Source organism: Xenopus laevis, chromosome 8S (assembly GCF_017654675.1).
Source record: "Xenopus laevis strain J_2021 chromosome 8S, Xenopus_laevis_v10.1, whole genome shotgun sequence".
Taxonomy (NCBI): Eukaryota; Metazoa; Chordata; class Amphibia; order Anura; family Pipidae; genus Xenopus; species Xenopus laevis.
This window is the reverse complement of record NC_054386.1, coordinates 80361254-80376429: the sequence shown is the minus strand read 5'-3', so window position 1 is coordinate 80376429 and position 15176 is coordinate 80361254. Positions and strand designations below refer to the sequence as shown.

Sequence of the window (15176 nt, the reverse complement as noted above, 5' to 3'; positions counted from 1 at the left end):
ATTGCTGGATCTGCTTCTGCTTTGCCAGTCCTGCTCTCTCAAATAGCCCAAATAGTTGCCTATTTCACCTTTAAGTTATTTGCAACTTGGATAGCCACATATGAGTTATTTTGGTTAACTGTTTCTAAAATAGATTTATGTTAGAAAAGGTACCGCTGTATTATACATTATTTTACAAAACACTTCTTGCTAAGGAGACTTATTGAGTGTTGGAATTGAAAAGTAGCTTTAGGAGGAAGTTGGGTGGGTTCCTAAGTACCCAACTATTGTGTTGAGTGTAGTGCAAAATATTTTGGTTATATCCACAGGCTCCTCCTTCCAGGCTACTGCTGGGTCTGGATACAGGCAGATCCAGGCACTTATGCACCCAAGCTCTCTATGCCAGATCAAGTTCAGCATGAGTCAGTGGTGTCACTGGATCTGTAAGCATCCTGATGCATGCACACAAACACGCTCCTTACCTGTCTTCTTCTCCCTGCAGGTACATCTAACTGGACGCAACGCGCAATTAAAAACATTAAGGGGCAGATTTATCATATGTAGAATTTTGAATTCAACTCCCATGAACTCGAAATTTGACCAATCGAAATGTGTTAAATACAAAAATCGAATTTTCAAAATTCGGGTGAGTAGGATAGACCTGAAAACTCAAATCAAATTCGATTTGATTTTTAAAAACTGGTTTCGATGTCAGGAAGACTGCAAACAACTCTAAATTGATCCCATTGACTAAAACTCGGCAGGTTTTAGGTGGCGAATACTCAAATCCAGGTTCTTCAAGGGCCAATGTATGATAAATCTCGAAAATCTAATTTGAATTTAAAAAAAACCTCAAATCGAATTTTAATAACTCCCTAGTCAAATTTGACCGTTTTGGCCATAATAAAACTCGAAAATTGGAATTTGAAATTCGAAATTCTAATTTTCACTTCGACCCTTGATAAATCTGCCCATAAAAGAAAAAAAAGTAGAAATGGTAATTAAAAAAAGATAGATGGGCACATGATCACACTAGACCCCTATTGTCTATCCTTACTACATAATGTTGAATATAATCTCTTGGCAAACCTTGTAATAACTTTCCTACTAAAATGTCAAAGTTCAGATTGTAAACCCTTTTTTTTCCCTAATTCACTGGTAGCATAGCAGAGGAAATTAAGTTGCTAAAATTAAACTTAAACTAAACTGGCATATCTTGACAAATTGTTTGAGCTAAGCTTTCTGTACAGGTATAGGATTGATTATCTGGAAACCCATTATTCAGAAAGCTCTGAATTATGGTTGTCTCCCATAGTCTCAATTTTATCAAAATAATCTAGATTATATTAAGTGGCATATTAAAGAATCCTACCGAACTGGAATATATATTTCACATCTTTTATCTTGAGCCACTATTTTGTGATATTGTCTGTGGTGCCTCAGAGATCACCTGACCAGAAATACTACAGCTCTGACTGTAACATGAAGAAGTGTGGAAACAAAAGACAGAACTTTGTCTGTTAATTGGTTCATGTGACTTAACATATATGTGTGCCCTTGGTTTGCTTGTGGCCCCGTAAATCGAAGGATCCCTGCGTTCAGCCCTTGGTTCTTAAAATGGCAATTTTTTTAGGGCAGAGACACACGCTCAGATTTAGTCGCCTGGTGATAAATCGCCTCTTCTTCGGGGCAACTAATCTCCCCGAACTGCCTCCCGCCAAAGTTTACTCGTGATGCAACTTCAGAAAACGAAGTGCAATGATTGCCATCCCAGCGATAAATTACATTCTAGCTGGCGGGGGGCAATTCGGGGAGATTAGTTGCCCCAAAGAAAAGGAGATTTGTTGCTGGGCGACAAATCTCCCTGAATCTGAGCATGTGTCTCTGCCTTTTTAGGATTACCTAAAAAGTATACACTGTATTATCACGAAATGTTTATTTACATGAGGAAGGGTTTTACATATGAACTGTTGTAGGCAATATATTTTTATAGAGACCTACATTGTTCACATCTTGTTTTCTTGCATCGTTTGCTTTCTTCCCTCAAGGGATATTTTTTTTTCCACAAAAAAATGCCTGCCAGTTTCTGGTACCTGACTTGTACATTGATTCACTTGAACATGGATCTTGAGTATAATAAATTAGCCCCATAGTTTTAGAAAACAGTAAAAAAAAAGAAAAGAAAAAAAAAACCCATAGAAAATGAAAAAGCAGCTGGAAAGGTGATTATTTGTGTCTTCATTCATTAACAAGTTTTCTTGAGAATATGCAGACTGACCTGCTCAAGTAGATTATTTACAGTAATAAGGTTTATTAAATACTGCTTAAATGGGCCATACTGAAATTTACTGTACAGTGTTCATACCATGTTGATGATAAATTGTATGAGAATATAGTGATAAACATTTAGGGCCATATTTATCAAGGGTCGAATTTCAGAAAGGCTAACCGAAATTCAGTTGAAGGTTTTTTTGGCCGAATAGGTTCGTTTTCGATCGAATAGGTCCGTATTCGGCTGAATTAAAATCGTATGAATCGAGTTAATAGCGCATTCGATTGAATTCGATTCAAAGTTTTCCCCAAAAAAAACTTTGATTTTTCAAAGTCCACCAATTGAATCCAAATAGGTTATAGGTTCCCCATAGGCTAAAACAGCAATTCGGCAGGTTTTAGATGACAAATGGTCGAAGTCGAACATTTAAAGAGACAGTACATGATAAATTTCGATATTCGAATTTTCGACTTTTTTATTTCCTAGTCGAAGTACACATAAATAGCTTGAAATCCTCGACCTTTGATAAATCTGCTCCTTAGTGTTAATCATATGGAAGTGGTGTTACACTAGCAGACAGTGAATGAAAGTCTTTAGGTTTCAATAAAGGGTTTCTATATTTTATCCTTTAGATGCTCGAGGACCTCCCATGCATCGTATGCCCTATGTCACCTCTCCATACGACCGTCCAGCCTGGAACCCAAGATACTGTGTCCTCTCTGGAAATCAGCTTCTTATGCTTGATGAGGAGGAGGTAAACTGTTATTTTACATTGACACTAAGGGGCCTATTTATCAAGCTTCAAATATTTCTGGTCAAGTTTTATAGGGCAAAAAAATCCTAATTTTTTTACAGTGGAAAAAAACCTAGAATTTTTCAAAATTTATTGTGTTCCTAAGGTGATAAAAATCTTAATCCGTAAATACTCCAGCTAAAATCTATCAAAATTATGTAGAAGTCAATGGCAGATGGTCCCTTTAACAATTGGAACATCTTTTTTGCCGTCAGGAGTCTTGATAGTTTTGAGCTGTTTGCGCTGGTTTACGTTCGATAATCCAATAAATTCAAGTTTTTCAGGTGACAACTCGATAAATTCTAGTTTTAGGAGCAACAATTCGAAAAAGTCACTGTGATGCTGGATTTTGTCTCAACTTTTTCCCCGCACTAATTTTATTGAGAATGATTATTGGTGAATTAAGGGGATTCAGGTTTGGGAGTTTGTGGCAAGTCCATATAGGCAAAAAATAGGGGCGGCATGCCACCCAGCCGCATTATGGGGACGTGTACACCAGCTGCGCCGGTGGTTTTTCGCCGGCGCGCTGGGAAGTGGAAGTGTAGGCTGGCGCTAGGACCGCGCGCCCGCCTGGTCGGACTGCGCGGCCTAGGGGCGGCCGGCAAAGAAATCCGGTGCTGAGTTTGACCAAATTGGGAGTTTGACCGGTGAGAAAAAGTTGAGTTTTAGTAAATATGCCCTTAATAACTTTCTTTTTTTTCCCGATCATAATGTCGGTATGTAACTGAATAAAAAAATAACGATAGTTTAAACAATAACCCTAATACTATTTAGATGAATGTCTGGCCTTTCGATGTTTAACCTGTGCAGTCATTAGGAAGGGGGATACCAGAGTATTATTTTGCTTTATAAAAACTTGAAATGTAAAATTATGGTAAACTTAGTTGAATATCAGAACACTTTATTAGATCATTCATTTTGTATTGATTGTTGTGTTAATAGTCAAATAGTCAAATTTGAGTTCTTAAAGAGCCAGGGTATGTTAAATCTTGAAAATCAAATTGGAATTTTTAAAAAAAAACGACAATTTTAACAATCCCTTAGTCGAATTTGACAGTTTTGGCCTTAAAAAAAATTTGATCCTTGATAAATCTGCCCATAAATGTTACTGCTATGCGATTCAAAGACCATGCATTTGTACTGAGTGCTGACCACTGATCAAATATTTGTACTGCGATTATTGTCACAATAATAATAATAATAATAAACCCTTTATCCAGAAAGTTTCAAATGACAGGAAGGCCATTTCCCATAGATTCTATTTTTATCACATAATTCAAATTTTTAACAATGATCTCCTTATTCTCTGTAATTATAAAACAGTACCTTTACTTGATCCCAACTAAGATATAATTTATCAATAATCAGCAATGAAATCTCTATTGGAGACAAAACAATCCTATTGGGTTTATGTAATATTTAAATCATTTTTTACAGACTTATGGTGATTCAAATTACTGAATGACCCATTTTTCTGAAAACCCCAGGTCCCAAGCATTCTGGATATCTTATACCTGAACATACTAAGGGCTGGTTTTCATTACCATACACAAATTTAGGTAGTGTGTATCCTCATAGAGGTTACAATGCAGATTTAATGCTTAATACTCTGGAAGGCAGGTTTCCAATAATCAGAATCCAGTAACTGGACTATGTTAGTGATCCCAAACCTCATTGACAAATCTTGCTCATAGCTTGTCACGTTTCACCAACAATATTTATGCCATAGTCCTCCAACTCTCTCTAAATTGCAAATCCCAATATAAACAAACAGATAGGAGGTGAAGAATCTCAGAAACTGTCAGGCATATAGAACTGATATAATTTTAAGACTTCACATATGTAATGGAAGCTGAAGTCTCTCACCCTCGTGTTGGCCATGGCGTCCAAGATGGCGACGGCGTCCAAGATGGCGACTCCTTCCTCCATGTGGATCCTGCTGGTCCCTGTGTGATGACGTCGGCTGCCTCCCGCTCTCCGATTGGTCGCCGGCGACGGAACGTTCGTCTGCGTCAGAACGTTCGTCGGCGTCACAACGTTAGCGTCTTGACGCCGGCGTCAGCGTCATGACGTCATCGCGTCCAAATCTTGGCGCCAAAACTCGCCTATTTAAACCCCCTGGACATTGCTATCATTGCCCAAGTATAGGTTCATCTTCGTGATTCCTGGGTGTGATATTATTGACTGATTCTCGTGTACCAACCTTGCCTGTTATTCGGATTGACCCCTTGCTGCCTGGATTGAAACCTTTGCCTGTACCTCGACTATTCTTCTGCCTGATCCCTTTGTATCACGAACTCGCTGACTACCTGCCTCCTCCTTGGTCCGCACTTCAACTGAGCCTTCGGGCCCTTACATTATATTTGGGCCATGGACCCATCTGAGGAGGCTGTGGTTCAACCAGACTTCGGAAGAGCCTTTCGTGGGATTGCCTCACGCATGGAGGCCTATGAAGCTCAGCAGTCACATTTTGGCCAAGCTCTTGAAGCCATTTTGGACAAGTTATCGGCTCTCTCTCCTTCGGCTCAGGTTCCTGCACCTGCTCCGGCCACTATTCCTGTGGCGCCGTTCCATGTCTCCGAACCCCGGATTCCGGCACCTCCGCTCTTCAGTGGTGACTCTGAGGCTTGTAGAGGATTCATCAACCAGTGTGAGATCCAGTTCACTCTGCTACCTCATCAATATGTCTCAGAGCGTGCCAAGGTGGGATACATCATTACCCGCCTGACTGGGAAAGCTGTGGAATGGGCATCACCGTTGTGGGAGAAGGAGGACCCCCTCATAGATGATTCGAAGGCCTTTATTCGTGAGTTACGCACAGTGTTCGATGCTCCCGGCCGGTCTGCATCTGCCTCCTCTCGCTTGTTCCAGATCCGCCAAGGTACACGTTCGGTGCCAGAATATGCCATCGAATTCCGTACTCTGGTGGCCGAGACCAGCTGGAACAATGATAGTTATCACGCTGCCTTCTACAACGGGTTGTCCATGCGTCTGAAGGACGATTTGGTTTCACGTGAATTGCCTACTCGTTGGGAAGATTTGGTGGCGTTGGCAGTCAAAGTGGACACCCGCCAAAGAGAGCACCTGGCCGTAAAGGAACGTGTGAGGAAGTTTCAACCTCCCCTGGCTCCTCGTTTCCAGAGACCTGTTCTTCCCAGCACTTCTTCTTCTTCTTCTACTCCGGCTTCTTCTCCCTCCACCTCAGAAGAGCCTATGCAGATTGGTCGTGCCCGTCTTTCCGAACAGGAAAAGTTAAGGAGAAGGGCAGCTGGACTCTGTTTATACTGTGGGGGCAAATCCCACTTTGCCCATGAATGCCCTGCGAAGTCGGGAAACGCCAGTGCCTAGGTAAGTTTGGGGAAACTTACCTGGGCGGGATTAATCAACTTCCCCAGGCTTCTACTCATCGTTTCCTTCTCCCTGTACAGTTCCAGTTGGCTTCCAAGACCATCTCTACCCAAGCTTTCCTTGACTCCGGTGCAGCTGGGAACTTCTTGGATAAAGCCTTCGCAGAACAACATTCTATTCCTCTCCAAAGTCTGGCTGTTCCACTTCGTGTTCTTGCCATTGATGATCGGCCTCTTTCTTCTGCCTTCGTCTCCAAGTCTTCGCAAGAATTATCCTTCAAAGTGGGCACCCTGCATACCGAGAGACTTTCATTCCTGATTATTGATTGCCCCTCGACTCCTGTAGTCCTTGGACTCCCTTGGTTGCGCACCCACAATCCAGTCATTGACTGGTCCGCAACTCAAATTTCTCGTTGGGGTTTCTTTTGTCAACAGAACTGTCTTCCAGCCCAGTCCTTGGTCAAGGTATCCTCTGTTGTTTCAAATTCTTCAATTCCTCCTGTTTATCAAGATTTCTCCGATGTGTTCAACAAGAAATCTGCTGAAGTCCTGCCACCCCACCGACCCTATGATTGTCCCATTGAGCTTCTTCCTGGAACCATGCCTCCAAGAGGACGTACTTACCCGCTCTCCCCCTCTGAAACTGTGGCGATGAAAGAGTACATCCAGGAAAACCTGCTTAGGGGCTTCATTCGTCCTTCTTCGTCTCCTGCAGGAGCAGGCTTCTTCTTCGTAGAAAAGAAAGATGGCAGTCTACGTCCCTGCATTGATTATCGCGGATTGAACAAGATTACGGTGAAAAACCGCTATCCGCTCCCCCTTATCTCCGAGTTATTTGACCAGCTCAAAGGCGCCAGCATCTTTACCAAGCTTGATCTTCAGTGAGCCTACAATCTCATTCGGATCAGAGAAGGGGACGAATGGAAAACCGCTTTTAATACTCGTGATGGGCACTACGAGTATCTCGTGATGCCCTTTGGACTCTGTAACGCCCCTGCGGTTTTCCAAGAGCTGGTAAATGATGTCTTCCGGGACTTACTTGGCATAAGTGTGGTCGTATACCTAGACGACATTCTAATTTTTTCTTCAAACCTTTCCGAGCATCGAATCCAGGTATGGGAAGTTTTGTCTCGTTTAAGGAAAAATAATCTGTTTGCCAAGTTGGAAAAGTGTTCCTTCGAAGTTTCTTCTATTCCTTTTTTGGGGTACATTATTTCCCAACAAGGCTTCAAGATGGATCCGGCCAAAGTCTCAGCGATCCAGGATTGGCCCCTCCCCACCAGCACTAAGGCTATCCAGAGGTTTATTGGCTTTGCCAATTACTACAGGCAGTTCATCAAAGGCTTCTCCTCCAAGATCTCCCCTATCCTGTCTCTCATTCGGAAGGGTGGGAAGCCCCAATGTTGGACACCTCAGGCTTTAGAAGCTTTCAAGAACCTCAAGGACTCTTTTTCATCTGCCCCAATCCTTAGGCACCCTGAACCTCTTCTTCCATTCTTCATTGAGGTGGATGCCTCCGACGTAGGAGCTGGTGCGGTGTTGTCCCAAAGGTCTTCTAATGACGGCAAACTTCATCCTTGTGCTTTCTTTTCTAAAAAGTTTTCTTCTTCTGAGCAGAACTATGACGTGGGAAATCGTGAGCTATTGGCAGTTAAACTAGCTCTTGAAGAGTGGAGACATCTGTTGGAAGGTTCCTCGCTGCCAGTATCTATTTTTACGGATCACAAGAACCTCGAATTCATCCAGTCCCTTAAACGCCTCAATCCCAGACAAGCTAGATGGGCACTTTTCTTCTCCAAATTCAATTTCGTGATCACATTCCGCCCGGGGTCCAGAAACAAGAAAGCTGACGCTCTTTCCAGAAGCTTCATTCCCGAGGATTCGTGTTTCCGAAGACCCTGAACCCATTGTGCCTCCTGTTAAAATTATTGCAGCCTTATTCCCCACCATAGCCTCTCAGTTATTGTCCGCACAGTCCTCTGCTCCTGACAGTACTCCTTTGGGGGTTGCTTTTGTCCCTCCAGATCTTCGTCATTCTATCCTTGCTCAGTCTCATAATTCTAGACAAGCCGGCCATCCGGGTATCAAGAAAACTACTGAACTCCTGTCTCGCCTAGTGTGGTGGCCTTCTCTCCGAAAGGACGTCAAGGATTTCGTCTCCTCCTGTTCAGTTTGTGCAGCTTCCAAGTCTGGCCACTCCCCTCCCAAAGGATTACTTTTACCTTTACCTATTCCCTCTCGTCCATGGACTCACCTGGCGATGGATTTCATTGTGGATTTGCCTGTTTCCCTCGGTCATACAGTTATCTGGGTTGTGGTTGACCAATTCAGCAAGATGGCCCATTTCATTCCCCTGCGTAAGCTACCTTCTGCTCAGGAACTTTCCAAATTATTCATCCAACACATCTTTCGTCTTCACGGATTCCCGGCTGAAGTGGTGTCGGACAGAGGTTCCCAATTCGTTTCCAAATTTTGGAGATCGTTATGCAAGGCACTTCATATCTCTCTCCAGTTTTCCTCTGCCTATCACCCTCAATCTAACGGAGCTGCTGAGAGAGTCAACCAAGCATTGGAGCAATTTCTTCGTTGCCATGTCTCTTTGTGTCAAGACGACTGGGCAGACCTTCTTCCTTGGGCAGAATTTGCTCACAACAATGCTATGCACGCTTCTTCTGAAAAGTCTCCGTTCTTTTGTGTCTATGGTCAGAATCCTCTAGCTTTTCCACAAGACCTTCTTCTCACAAACGTCCCTGCTGCCAATGATCAGGCCGCTCATATGCTTGCTATCTGGGTTGCCACTAAAGCTAATTTGGAAAAGAGTTCTCTGTCTCAGAAGAAATTCGCGGACAAGAGAAGAATTTCTTCCCCACAATATTGCCTCGGTGATAAGGTTTGGCTGTCTACACGGAACATTCATCTTAAAGTTCCTACTCCTAAACTCGGCCCCAAGTTCATCGGTCCTTTCCCCATTATTGAAATCATCAATCCTGTGGCAGTTCGTCTTCAGCTTTCCCCCGAGATGCGGATTCCCAATGTCTTCCATGTATCTCTTCTCAAACCGGCAAAAGATTCTTCTTCTTCTTCCTCGTCTTCTCCTACTCCTGTTCTTATTGATGGACACCAAGAATTTGAAGTCAAAAGAATTCTGGACTCTCGAATTTCCAGGGGTAGGTTACAGTATTTAATCGAATGGAAGGGTTTTGGTCCAGAGGAATGTTCCTGGGTGAAGGACTCTGACGTCCATGCTCCTCTTCTTATTCGAAGATTCCACAAGCAGTTTCCTTCCAGTCCCGGTTTCGGTGGTCCTGAGGCCCCCCCTAAGGAAGGGGGTACTGTAATGGAAGCTGAAGTCTCTCACCCTCGTGTTGGCCATGGCGTCCAAGATGGCGACGGCGTCCAAGATGGCGACTCCTTCCTCCATGTGGATCCTGCTGGTCCCTGTGTGATGACGTCGGCTGCCTCCCGCTCTCCGATTGGTCGCCGGCGACGGAACGTTCGTCGGCGTCAGAACGTTCGTCGGCGTCACGACGTTAGCGTCTTGACACCGGCGTCAGCGTCATGACGTCATCGCATCCAAATCTTGGCGCCAAAACTCGCCTATTTAAACCCCCTGGACATTGCTATCATTGCCCAAGTATAGGTTCATCTTCGTGATTCCTGGGTGTGAATATTATTGACTGATTCTCGTGTACCAACCTTGCCTGTTATTCGGATTGACCCCTTGCTGCCTGGATTGAAACCTTTGCCTGTACCTCGACTATTCTTCTGCCTGATCCCTTTGTATCACGAACTCGCTGACTACCTGCCTCCTCCTTGGTCCGCACTTCAACTGAGCCTTCGGGCCCTTACAACATAGTCTTGACCCCAAGTTAGGTATAAATACAAAATGAAACATCTGCAGCAATCAGTTAAATTATTTTTTGAGAAATATTTCACAATAATCAGTGATCAATAATCCCATTTCTGTCACCATGGGATTTTATTTAAAAGATGATATTATAACTATGTAATGTTACTGTTACTATGCAATTCTAGCATTGCTTGAAGAAAACCCACCATGCACTGATTGTGAACCTCAATGAACTAGTCTGTGTACTGAAGGAGCAATCAATTGCAGTTTATACATCAAATGAAACATTGTCTGAAATAAACGTTTTAAATGAATGATATGAGGTTATCCTTTGGAATAAAACACGTGCTTCTCTATGCCTTCCTCCTTTCCTGGTGCTTCAAGAGGATCTGCAGCTTTTAAGGATTGTCCCTTGTCCATGGTATATACAGAGCAAGATAGGGCAGGGCTGGGCCAGAAGCCACTGATGTAAAATTACTTTGTAAAGGGCTATGTGAGTGAGGCTATGTCAGTATATACTGTATATGGAAAATGCTCTAAAATATCTTTGTTTTCATTAATTAATATGGTACAGTCTGTTTACTGTGGGGTCTATCTATTTTTTTCTGGTTGAGTTTTTTAGGGGGAAAACTTGAATAATAACTTGAGGGAAAACCCTCAAATTGTTCGAATTTTATTATGCTTAGTTGCTAAAAATCCAAATCCAAAAATACTCCAGCTAAAGCCTGTCAAAACAACTTGAAGATGTTTCTTGCCTTCATGATCTTCGAGGGTTTCCGGCTGGTTTTCATTTGATCATCCAAAAAAAAGTCAAATATTTTGGGCATTGAAACGAAAAAGTTGTATGATTCAATTTGACACATGATATTTTCACAGGATTTTGGGCTTTTTTTCTTTAAGATTTATTGGTAAATTAAGGAGGGAATACAGCAGGCATGTCCAAACTCCCCGTTTTCAATTTCAGACTGGTCTGTAGCCTTAAACAAGGATTCGCCCAGTCAAGGGCAGGCCCGGATAGAGCCGTCTATCTTCTTGTGGCGCCGGCTACACGCAGTGGCGGAATTGCACGTTAGCGTGTGCGCGTGACATCATGACGTCACTGGGTTAGGCGCTAGTTCTCGTGGAGGCTGTCACAGAGCTGTGCGCAAGTTGTTCAGCCAGTTTTGCTGCAGGACTCCCACCATGACAGACTGCTGGCAGTTTACTACTTTGGGTGGCTAGTCTCAACATTTGAAGAGCCCAGAATGTACAACATGCCCACTCTATTTACAATGGTGCAAAGCTTGTCTGAACTTTTTGGCACCAGATGCATCACTGGTGATGAAAATGTAACATCTTTATTTAAAGTTTATGTTATGTCACCTATTTGCTTTTATCAGCGCCATTGTCTCCTATGACTAAATATGTCTAAAATTTCATTTTAGAGAAAGTATCAGAATATAATGCCTTCGCACCTACTCCCTCTAGAACCCACTGAATTGGCCTCTTTGCTGCCATCTCATGATGGATATCCATGGTCAGTTGTTTCATTTCAATGCTAGTGGGTAAAGAACACCTGAAGGGGATCCATCCCACTGGAAACTTGGAAAGCCTTGAATAGTTTCCTATACGGGAGCTTGGGGCTGTCCTAGATATATTAACACGTGGCAAAATGCTTCCAGGGGTTAGTCACAAAACAACTCAGTAATGGTTCAAAGAATGTCAGGCTGAATGGTCAGCCCCCCACACCTTTTCACCTCACTAAATCTGGCCCTCGTTGCAAAAAGTTTGGACACCCCTGGAATGCAGGGTTATGGAAGATAGAACATAATACAAGTTGATCCAGGGACTAGTCCGATTGTCATTTTGGAGTCTGGAAATAATTTTTTCCCCTTCTGAGGCAAATTGGAGAGGCTTCAAATGTTTTGTTTTTCCTTCCTCTGGATCAACTAGCACTTATATTTAGACTTTAAAGGGGACCCGACACCCAAACAAAATTATCCAAATCTTATTTTATCATGTTAGTCAAGCAAAATGAACTTTAATTACACTGTATAAATTATTTGAATCTTGTTTCCATCAGTCTGGGAACTCATAATTATAGCAAGCAGGCAGGAGCCATTTTGTGGACACTGTTATTAAGGCAAGCCTTGTATCATCTCAAAATTTGGTTTGTGCACCAGGGGACAGGGACCCAATGTCCATCCCCATGCACTGGTTACACAATTAAATCGTTAAGAGAGCTGGGGGAATGTAGGGAGAGTGGTGACATCTAGGAAGTACTGAATGGAAAGTGAAAGTAATTGCTTGCCCCGCCTCTATGCCTAGGTATAGAGGCGGGGTAGGAAATACTTGATTGACAGCTGATATTTTTAAATGAGTTTACAACAGCTATGAATGCTTTAATAAAAAAAAAGAAATTGGATTTCATATTTAATTTAAGAAGGACTTTTATTATACAGATTTTTATGTCTGGGTGACGGGTCCACATTAAAGGTTGAACTTGATGGACTTGATGGTGTCTTTTTTCAACCTAATTTACAATGTTACTATGTAAGGGCATTTGTATTTGTGAGTTTGGTCAAATTCATTTTTATATAATTAGAAAAGGTCAAATTTTAGTAAATACCCCCCCCCAAATGTAGTAAAAGGCCAGGTTCTACTTCATTGTTCCATTCAATGTCCTCCTATAAATCCTCTATTTGCTTTATGTGCATTAATTATACTGCATTCTGGGGTTATGTTTAAGTAAATTCATTATACATTTCATTTTCAGCAATGATATTTCAAACATGTCCTGAGCCTGTGTATATTTTAGGGTTATTTTCTAAAATTCAAAAATGTCTCACTGTTTTGTTAAAACCACTTCGACCAAACTCCCGTACACATTTTTACCATATTTTCAATAAATTTACTCAAAAATCTGGTGCGGGAAAAAATACGTATCGTGTGATTTTTTTTTTGGATTTGATGCCAGAAAACTCCCTATTTTGGATTATCTTCCACATGGGACATCTGCCATTGATTTGTACATGACCTCAGCAGGTTTGAGATGGAGTACTTTTTTTATTCAGACTTTTAACAGCATCAGGGTTTAATAAATCACGAAAAAATAAAATTTCCCTTTTAATACAAAAAATAGTTTTTCCCTTTAAAACTCCAACCACAGAAGCTGTACTGATATGAACCAGTTGAAATGTTCTGTACTGATAATGATATTTACATTATTCTTTGTCAATGTATCTAATTTTGAAAAATAAAAGAGATTATAAAAAAAAAAAAAAAAACTCCAACCACAGAAAATCTGAGTTTAATAAATAACTCCTTTTATGTTTACATAAAAATGTGTGTTCAAGAAGGCCCAGGAGTAATAGAGATTATTCTGTATGACCCCCCAGAAGAAGAGATAATAATTTTGCTGCTGTATTTGTGTATATGCCTTCCCGTAATATCTCCTATTACTACTTTTAGGCAGCCTTAAAGTTTGCAAACTCAACAGTATGTATATTCCTGTACACCTAATTATTTTGCAACATATCAATGCAGTTCTTTCAATTATATTTTCATGCATTTGGTTAATTAAATTTTTTAACTCAAAGAATGTATTTTTCAGAAGCTTTGTCAACCATAGGGAACAGGATTTCATGAAGCTGCCCATATGCTATCACCCTAATAAGGAGCCTTGTTCTGGTATGCCCCCCCCTTTAGCCATATCTTCAAGTGACATGTTTTCAGTTAGATAAGTCAAATAAGGATTTACCATAGTTCTCGTTATTATTCCATATACTTCTGCAACTTGTAGCATTATTCCGTTTGCCATATATTTTTAGTTTGGCTGAAGGACAGAATTACAAAAACTCTTTTTATAGTTTTTATAGGATGCTAGGAGGGTGGTATTTGATTTAGGTTACTAATGTGTATCTGTTTAGGGTCAGGCAGTAAGAGGGGACCTGAGGTTAGAAAGAGCAGAATCATTCTCAGTGTTCCATGCTCTCCCCTCGCCAGGCAGGATCTGAATGGAGCAGCTGATGGATGGGGGGTATGTGGGAGGAATTCAAGCTGCTCTCCCAGATCCTGTCCTGTCATTGTTACTGCTAGTAACTATGAGCATGAGAGGGAAAGAGTGGGAGAGAGACAGAGACAGAGAGAAGGAAGCTAAGAAGAAAAAGCAGAGAAGGGGAGGAGGGAAGATATATAGGATTTATTTGAGAGAATGAAAGATTATTCAATAAAAAGGATCAAACGAAAGCAGATTTTTAAAGGAAATAGATCAGAGAAAGGCAAAATGTAGGTGGCAGTTTGATGAGAAAATAAAGGGGTTAAATAAAAAAAGGAAATAATAAGGGCCAGCAATAAAAAGAGAAGGATGCAAATAAGTAATAAAAAGGGAGAAAGATGGCAAAAAACAAGCAGATACGGGTGGGAGAAAGAGTAGGTAAGGCAAAGAGTGTGGGTGAGGGACAGAAATGGAAGAAGGGAACAGGAGAATAGAGCCGTGTGGGTCTATATTCACATTTGCTGCTTTTTCTTGTACAGGATAATTATTGTAATTAACCCGTCAGCCGGAGTCCTGATCTGTTCCACCAATGAGAGGCAGTGAATAAAGCCAGTGGAATTAACTGTTTCTTTGCCAGCCTACAATCACCACCTATGGGGACATGCAGAGATAGCAAGGGGATTTAAGGGATTGTTAAAAGGGGTAAGCAGGAGAGGTGAAAATGCTGAATTGGATGAAAAGGCAGAATTATAAGAAGAATAAGAAAAAGGTAAGCTGAAGCAGAGGTTGAAGCAAGAGGTGAAGCAAAAGGTTGTGCGGCAATCAGAGAAGTGAGGCGAATCAGTAACGGTTCATGGAACTAAGAATAATTTCATTGATGTTTGTAAGGTCAGTTAGGAGGGGATTGTGGAAAATAGGAGATCGTGGGAAGTGGGTTGCACAAAAAATGTTGAAAATAA

General features: G+C 41.6%; 1 protein-coding gene across 7 annotated transcripts in view; it reads left to right on the top strand.

The window, feature by feature from the left end:
• The window catches only part of syngap1.S (synaptic Ras GTPase activating protein 1 S homeolog), a 138575-nt gene that overhangs the window by 40812 nt on the left and 82587 nt on the right, over window positions 1–15176 (top strand). For 6 of the 7 annotated variants that reach the window (XM_041575204.1, XM_041575205.1, XM_041575202.1 and 3 more), the window contains one exon: window positions 2884–3005. In XM_041575204.1, coding sequence (XP_041431138.1) covers window positions 2884–3005 — 122 coding nt within the window. Of the gene's footprint in view, window positions 1–2883; window positions 3006–14733; window positions 14987–15176 lie in introns of those variants that run through there. The other variant, XM_041575209.1, reaches the window with a different exon arrangement.